Raw genomic sequence first — 9,004 nt, 5'->3', positions numbered from 1 at the left:
CAGAGTGCCAGATCCGGCTATTGGTAGCTGCACACCACTATGTGCAAACTGAGTAGCAAGACGAATGTTTGGCAGGCTAACTGCTATTGCCACCCTGCTGCCCCCCTCGCTTTCCTGGTGCCCTAGGCCATGGCCTTTGTGGCTTTGTCTGAAATCTGGCCATTAAAGTCAGTGAGCCATGGCATGAGGTGAGGTGGCAGAAGTGGTCTTGGTGCTGCAGTGAGTTACCGTGACTCCCAGAAGTGCACCAGTAGTTGCAATTTTATCCCCTTTAGTCGGCAGCTATAATGTGCAGTGAGACTTTTGGCTGCGTTGCGTTTATTGCAAAATGCACCACTACCGCAACACATCAGTGTAAAAGGACCCTTAAGGATTGCTGGAAATGCCCTAGCAAGTCAGGCCACATGTGCTAGTGTAATTCCATTTATCACATTCTCAAGCTATTTCTATAACGTGTAACCAGCCTTTGTTTTTTTTTTACCAAGTAAAGAGATAGAAACTATCAATATACATTTATTAGCATAAGCAAATTAAGTTACATAAATAGATTTTCTTCATGTTCAAATATTACATTTTAATTTAGTGGTACAGTTATTTAGAACCAGCTTTTTGACACAGGTCGGCCCAGGATCAGTATTCATCTTCTTCCTCTTCATCATTCACAGAATCTGTTCCTACTTCTTCATAATCCTTTTCAAGAGCGGCCAAATCTTCCCTTGCTTCAGAGAACTCCCCTTCCTCCATGCCCTCTCCCACATACCAGTGTACAAAGGCCCTCTTAGCATACATAAGGTCAAATTTATGGTCAAGCCTGGCCCAGGCCTCTGCAATAGCTGTAGTATTACTCAACATACAGACCGCACGCTGGACTTTAGCCAGGTCTCCTTTTGGAACCACAGTAGGGGGCTGGTAGTTTATTCCCACCTTAAAACCAGTAGGACACCAATCCACAAACTGAATGGACCTTCTGGATTTAATGGCAGCTATTGCAGCATTTACATCTTTTGGCACCACATCACCCCTATACAACAGACAGCAAGCCATGTATTTACCACGTCGAGGGTCACATTTTACCATCTGATTTGAAAATTCAAAACAAGCGTTTGTGATTTCTGGTACAGAAAGCTGCTCATGGTAAGCCTTTTCTGCTGAGATTATGGGTGAATAGGTGACCAGTGGGAAATGGATTCGAGGATAAGGAACCAAATTTGTTTGAAATTCTGTAAGATCCACATTTAGTGCGCCATCAAACCTCAAAGACGCCGTTATGGAAGAAACTATTTGGCCTATCAATCTATTCAAGTTGGTGTAAGTGGGGCGTTCAATGTCTAGATTTCGCTTGCAGATATCATAGATAGCTTCATTGTCCACCATGAAGGCACAGTCTGAATGTTCCAGAGTTGTGTGGGTTGTTAGAATAGAATTATATGGTTCCACCACTGCAGTGGAGATCTGTGGAGCAGGGTAAACAGAAAATTCCAGCTTTGACTTCTTTCCATAGTCAACAGATAGACGTTCCATAAGTAAGGAAGTGAAACCAGAACCTGTACCTCCTCCAAAGCTGTGAAAGATCAAAAATCCTTGAAGGCCAGAACACTGTTCACTCTAGATGAAAACAGAAAGGAAAGGGGGCATTACTAAATATTTAACTAAAATGAAAAATAAATAAATAAATCCCTTGCATTTTAAGAGTTAATTCACTAAAGAAGCTTACCTGGAGGAAGCCCCAGGTAAGTGTAGATTTTTACTTTAAGGGTCTGGTCAGGATCCCATTAAACAATGCAGATTACCTGACTGTCCTGCTGATAGTCTCCCTGCAATTTCAGGTGCTCTGACCAGATTTGCCACATGCTTGTTTCATGTGTGCTATTCAGATACTACTTCAGCCAAAGATTAGGACTGCCAGACAACTGGAATTGCTTAAAACAAATATGGTCACCACCACATGCCTCACTTCAGGTTTAATGACAATTGAAGTGGGGCTGCCATATTTATTTCCTTTTAAATCAATACCATTTGCCTGGCAAGCTCTGCTGGTCTATTTGGCTGCAGTAGTATTTGTATAGCACCAGAAACAAGCATGTGGCTAATCTTGTCAGAAACACCCGATTTGCATATGCGTGTTCAGGGTCTAGGTCTAAAAGTATTAGAGGCAGAGTATTGGCAGATTAGGAAGGTAACTGGTGTTCAAAAAGGAAATATGGCAGCCAACATATCCCTCTTGTTAAAGAGAACCCGAGGTGGTATTTAATTATGTTACTGGGGCACAGAGGCTGGTTGTGCACACTAAGACCAGCCTCTGTTGCCCCATCGTGTGCCTTCATGTCCCCCCTGCGCGCCGCTATAGCCCCCGCAGTGCGTCGCCAGCACAATGTTTACCTAAGCGCTGTCAGTCAGCGCCGCTCCCCCGCATCGGCGCTACCCGCCCGCATCACTTCCCTCCTATCAGCGGGAGGGAAGGGACACGGGCGGGTAGCGCCGATGCGGAGGAGGCGGGGGAGTGGTGCTGACAGATAGCGCTTAGGTAAACATTGTGCTGGCGACACGCTGCGTGTCGCCAGCACTGCGGGGGTATAGGGGCGCGCAGGGGGGACATGGAGGCACACCATGGAGCAACAGAGGCTGGTGTTAGTGTGCACAACCAGCCTCTGTGCTTCACTAACATAATGAAATCCCACCTCGTGTTCTCTTTAAAGTTGTCCATATCTCCCAACTGCCCTTATTTCAGGGGACAAACCCCTTTAGGAACCAAATCCCTCTGTGTGCTTTGGTCAGTCTTTCAGGACTGATGTACAGATCTGTGTAAATATATGTATTTCTCTACTGAAAAATGTAGTTGATGCCAAACAACTTTATTCCCATCCTTTTAAATTTCCAAAGTTAATATGAAAGAAAAAATAAATTAAAAAAAGCCAGTGTGATTTGAATTTTAAAGTTACAGATTTTGCTTATGAATTTTCATCAGTATGCATGGCAGGGGCATGTCACAAAAGTGTCCCTCTTTCTAAGGTACATGTCAGTAGATACTGAAGCTACAGGTTGACTTAGGACTGCCTCCCTGGGTTATACAACAGGAGTGTCTATTTATGCAGCAGAGGGAAGCTTCTATTTCAAGTTCAGTAGAGTTTCTTCCTCCACAGGAAGCAGAATTAGAATGGGCAGATGTAAACACTTTACATGTTAATCAGACTTGAAAAGCATTGCTTTATTAGACAGCCAATCAGGCTGACCAGTATAAGTCATTAGCCTGCCAATGTGCCACCTCAGTCCTGTGCAAAAATTCCTGTCCACCTAAACGTGTATAGGAAGAGAAGCTGCCTAGTCAATGTCACTATTAAATATAGGCAGTTTTTCATGCAAATTTGTACCAATCAAATGCAGTAGCTGATTTTAATTAGTACAATTCCAAATTTCATAAAGTTAGCAACATTTGCATCTCATGGACCATCTTTAGCCACTATAAAGCCTCATCTACATGGGTAGATGAGGCTGCGATCCGGCAGCTCGATTAGCCGCCGGATCGCCTCTTCCGCATCCCCACGCCAGATTCGATTCCCCGCTCATCTTCCACTCGATTCCTTGCCATTTTCCCCTCGCGGGGAACGAGCAGGGAATCGGTGGTGGGGAGATCCGTCCTGTCGGATCTTATCAATTGAGCCGCTGATGCCACATCGCCGCCGCATCTACGCGTGTAGATGCGGCTTTAGGGCCCTTTCAAAGAAGCAATTAAATTGTAAAATGCTTGCTGGTGCTTGTAAACTGCTCACTGAGCGCGCAGTTCAGCTGCCCATGTGAAAGGGCCCAGGGGAGGTTCACACTTGTCTGTGCAGGGAAACATGAACTTTTTGGCAAGTTGATGTCAGACTGTGCGTAACACATTGTGTTTTTTTCCCCACTGTAGCTCAATGAGAAACAGAATGAAGAAAATTACGTTTTTTCCTGCATGTGAAATTTGCATTTAAATACAAATGTTGGCCCAGTGCACACCAAAAACTAGCAGATTTCAGAGCGATTCTAGGCACGTTTAGAGAGGTTTTCTGAACATGCTTAGCGGTTTTTGGTGTGTTTTGTGTAGCAGATTACAAATATTGTTACAGTAAAAGCTGTTACTGAACAGCTTCTATAACAAAAACACCTGGAAAACCGCTCTGATCTAGCGTTTTCCACTTTCCTATACTTTAACATTGAGGCAGAAACGCCTCAAATCTAAAAAAGGTTTGTGGAAAAACAAGCCGCTCTGGTGTGCACTAGCCCATTCACTTTCATTAGCCAAGCGGTTTTCTCCCTGCAAGCGTTTTAAAAAAATCCACTCTGGCGTGCATCAGCCCATTGACTTGCATTGGTTTCAACAGATGGATTAAGATGTTATGAGGCCCTAGGCAAGGTAGTAGATTTGGACCCCCCTTGTGGTTCTTTTGGTAAGGGGAAGAGAAGGTGGTAGGTGGGCCCCTTCACACCCACTAGGCCCCAAGCACCTGCCTTGGTTGCCTGGTGGATAATCCTGCTCTGGGTTTCAAGCTCAAATATGAATTTGCATGCAAATAACGCATGCGATTTTGACACAGGAAAACTCTGCCTTAGGCAGTAGATGTAGCCATGATAAACCTTCAGACAGCCTCGCATTGACGTACAACTTACCATTTTCCGTATTTTGTCAATACAGTGATCAATTATCTCCTTTCCAACAGTATAGTGACCTCGAGCATAATTATTTGCTGCGTCCTCCTTGCCATTTATTAGTTGTTCTGGGTGAAACAGTTTGCCATACAGTCCAGTTCGAATCTCATCTGATAAAAGGATTTAAATTTACCATAATTAATGGTTATGAAAATTATTCTATGTAGAAAATATATTTGCCAACAATTACACATCTAAGGCCTGAAACCCACTAGCAGCCCTTTCCTAAGCGCCTGTGTGTCGAAAAGCGCCTGTGTGTCGAAAAGCTCTTATGTAATGTTATGGGTGTGATCCCACTTGGGAAGGGGGGGGGGGGGGGATTAGTGGTTTTTTTTATTATTTTTTTAAATCCCATAGCATTGCATTAGCCCAAAAAAAAAAAAAAAAAAAAACTGCTAGTGGGTCCCAGGCCCATGTCCTTAGTCCTCACCCCTTTAGGCTACATACACTGGGGGTTGAGCATCAGGAGAATATGAAAAACAACATTACATTGCTAATGCAATGATATTGTAATGCTACATCCACATCAGCTTGTTAGGCCTCTTTTCCACAGACTGTTGATCTGTGTGCTCAGCAAGCAGCTACCAGGCAGCAGTGAGCAGTTGTGAGGTGAGAGGCATTTTACTGCCTATCAAATGTCTGTGGAAAAGAGGCCTTAGGACCTGTTTCCACTACACAGAATGGATGCAGAAAAACTGACTCCAATGAATGCCTATGGGCCTGTTTCCACTAAACGCGATTATTCTGATGCAGATTTTCCCATAGGCATTCATTGAGTAAATTTTTCTGCATCCAGTCTGCGTGTAATGGAAACAGGCCCTTAGGACAGAAACTCACTAGGAGCGATTTTCTGAGCGCTTTGCGATTTGAAAACTCTTGCTAATGTAATGCTATGGTTGTGATCTTACTTGAGCGATGTGATTTTATAAAAATCCCTCATAGCATTGCATTAGCAAGAGCTTTTTCAAATCACTAGCAATTAGAAATCACTCCTTAGTGAGTTTCTGGCCTTAGTGTGGTTCAACAGATCCATTGGTATAACACGAGCTGCACCGTAGTACTCTGGTGATGAAGGGTTTTTTTTTGCAACCAAAAATCCATAAGGACAGGCCCTTAACCTCTTCAGGACTGCAGGGCTAAACCTCCCTAGTGACCAGGCCATTTTTAGTAAAAAAAAGGCCACTGCAGCTTTAAGGCCAAGCTGCAGGGCCTCACAACATAGCACACAAGTGATTCCCCCCTTTTCTCCCCACCAACAGAGCTCTCTGTTGGTGGGGTCTGATCGCTCCCCCATGTTTATTTTTTTTTTATCAATATTTATGTTTGTGTTTTTTTAGTTTTTTTTAAAACACTGTTCCTTTAAACCCCCTCCCTCCCCCCAGCCAATCATGGCGATCAGCTCTCATAGTCTTCACCCTATGAGAGCCGATCGCTCTCTTGTCCCCCAGGGGGACAGCCGTGTCACACAGCTGTCCCCAGTGCAGCGCTGCTGATCGCAGCACCATATAAATAGACGGCGATCACGCCGTCTAACAGTCTCCCGAGCGGCGATAGCCGCTCAGAGACTTAAGGCGGAGCTCCGCCCCCCAAGCAGGAGATGCGCGCGATCTCCTGCAAAACAGAGCCCCAGGTCTTTACGCCAATTGGCATTAGGCGGTCCTGGGGCTGCCGCGGCCACGCCCATAGGCGTGACGCGGTCAGCAAGAGGTTAACCACTTAAGTCCATTTGTATGAATAGATCTGCCGCTAAGCAGCCCCTGCTGGACAATCTGGACAGATATATTCCTCCAGCGGTGTTGCAACAGGTGCACGCTGGGTCACAGGAAGGGGGAACGAGTGCATTTACCCCCAACCCCCCTCCCCCCGCGAGGTTCAGTTTTAACATACCTTCAAGCCATAATCAGGTAGCTCGCTTTAGCACATGGCATTGATAAAGATGCTAGAGAGACAGTGTATCCCAATAGATTTCTTTAAAGACCCATGGTTGAGTTGCATGCCTGTGATAATGAGGATACAGTCATACTTACCAATAACTGATGGCTCAAGGTCAGCAAATATTGCCCGTGGTACATGTTTACCAGAACCGGTCTCACTGAAGAAAGTGCCAAAGGATGAATCTGATGTGGTGGTATCTTTAAAAAAGACACCGTCAGGCTGGATTCCATGCTCTAGACAATACAGCTCCCAGCAAGCATTGCCCATCTGCACACCTGCTTGGCCAATATGAATAGAGAGGCACTCCCTCTGAAAAGAGAAACCATGACTGCATTAGACAGCATCAAAGACCAATGGCTACACATCCTAGCCTACATCAGCTGAAAAGGTCCCATTTATTCTGGATGGTGCTAGACCGATGGTATGACCAAGATGCATAACTTTACATTTTTCAAGATTGAATGTCATGTGCCATTTGCATGCCCATATAGCCATCCTATTCAGCCTTCTGCAATATCCCTAGCTTCCTGTGTGTTGATCATTCTGCAACTTTGTATCATCTGCAAAGACAGCAACATTACTACTCCTACTAGGTCATTAGTAAGGGCCTGAGCACACTAACGCAGTTGTGTCTGCTTTTCAGCAACACATCAATGTTACAGATGCTGAAAAGCTGACAGAAGCGGGCACAACTGTTAGTGGGACCCAGTACTGACCCCTGTGGATTCCCACTGCCAGTCACCCATTTTCACTTTGATCTAGTGACCATAACTAGGATTTCTGTCCATTAGCCAGTTCCTTAACCACTTCAGCCTTCAGTCGTTTTTACTTTATGCATCTGAGCAATTTTCACCTCCCATTCATTAGCCTATAACTTTATCACTACTTATCACAATGAACTGATCTATGTCTCGTTTTTTCCGCCACCAATTAGGCTTTCTTTGGGGGGTACATTTTGCTAAGAGCCACTTTACTGTAAATGCATTTTAACAGGAAGAAAAAAAAGGAAAAAAATTATTATTTCTCAGTTTTCAGCCATTATAGTTTTAAAATAATACATGCCTCCATAATTAAAACTCACGTATTGTATTTGCCCATATGTCCCGGTTATTACACCGTTAAAATTATGTCCCTATCACAATGTATGGCGACAATATTTTATTTGGAAATAAAGGTGCATTTTTTCCGTTTTGCATCGATCACTATTTACAAGTTTAAAATAAAAAAAAATAAAAAAAAAAAAGAGAAATATTTCATCTTTACATTGATGTTTAAAAAGTTTAGACCCTTAGGTAAATATTTACATGTTTTTTTATTGTAATTTTTTTGTTTTTTTGTATTAAACATTTTATTTGGGTATTTTTGGGAGAGTGGGATGTAAACCATAGTTTTATAATGTAAATGTGTCTTGAGTTTTATTTTTCACTTTTAGTTGTAGTTTTACTTTTTGGCCACAAGATGGCGGCCATGAGTTTGTTTACATGATGTCACTCAGTGTAACACACGCTTAAAGGGACACTTAAGCCAGGAAAAAAAATGAGTTTTACTCACCTGGGCCTTCTACCAGCCCCCTGCAGCAGTCCTGTGCCCTCGCAGCCACTCACTCATCCTCTGGTCCCCCGCTGCCAGCTACTTTCGTTTTTGCCGACAGGCCCGTCAGGACTGGCCATGCGTAGCTTTTTCCGCATTCCCGACTGTAATTAGCGCTATAGCGGGCCGCAACGCGTCCAAAAATACGCGTTGCTGCATTACACATGCATAGATAGATATGCGACAACACGTATTTTTGTACGCATTGCGGCCCGCAATAGCGCTAATTACAGTCGGGAATGCGGAAAAAGCTACGCATGGCCAGTCCTGACGGGCCTGTCGGCAAAAACGAAACTAGCTGGCTGCGGGGGACGAGAGGATGAGTGAGTGGCTGCAAGGGCACAGGACTGCTGCAGGGGGCTGGTAGAAGCCCCAGGTGAGTAAAACTTTTTTTCTGGCTTAAGGTTCACTTTAAGGTAGCCATACACTGGTCGATTTGCCATCAGGTTCGACCAACAGATAGATCCCTCTCTGATCGAATCAGCGTTTTGAGCGGAGGCTCAAAAATACATTTTACTGCCGCTGCTGATTCTAATGTGTGCAGCACGGGGGAGAGTGGAAACTGTATTGAGCCGCGGCTCAATACATACATTTTAGCATGGGAGCGCAATTTTGAGCGCAGCACAGGGAGAAGGTAAGGGGGCTACCGGTCTGGCAAGGGGGGGGGGGGGGATGGGTTTATTTTGTGTGGTGGGGGTGTGGGTGGGGGTTTTTTTTGGAGGGGGGGTGCACAATTTTAGTGTTTGCCACAGGCGCTGGTTTACCCAGATACGCCCCTGCAAATGTACTCTGTCTAAAGGCT

The 9,004-nt window shown here is 44.5% G+C and overlaps 1 protein-coding gene across 2 annotated transcripts in view; it reads right to left on the bottom strand.

The window, feature by feature from the left end:
* Positions 1-525: 525 nt before the first annotated feature.
* Positions 526-9,004, bottom strand: part of LOC137561351 (tubulin alpha chain) — a 32,446-nt gene continuing 23,967 nt past the window's right edge. For both annotated transcript variants that reach the window (XM_068272637.1, XM_068272636.1), the window contains exons 2-4: positions 6,705-6,921; positions 4,639-4,787; positions 526-1,605 (exon numbers count right to left, since the gene is read on the bottom strand). In XM_068272637.1, the coding sequence (XP_068128738.1) occupies positions 631-1,605; positions 4,639-4,787; positions 6,705-6,879 (1,299 nt within the window). In that variant the 5' untranslated portion in view covers positions 6,880-6,921 and the 3' untranslated portion in view covers positions 526-630. The remainder of the gene's footprint in view (positions 1,606-4,638; positions 4,788-6,704; positions 6,922-9,004) is intronic.

The sequence above is a fragment of the Hyperolius riggenbachi genome, chromosome 3, assembly GCF_040937935.1.
Source record: "Hyperolius riggenbachi isolate aHypRig1 chromosome 3, aHypRig1.pri, whole genome shotgun sequence".
Classification (NCBI taxonomy): domain Eukaryota; kingdom Metazoa; phylum Chordata; class Amphibia; order Anura; family Hyperoliidae; genus Hyperolius; species Hyperolius riggenbachi.
The sequence above is the reverse complement of the archived record's forward strand: the minus strand, read 5'-3'. Positions and strand labels throughout refer to the sequence as shown.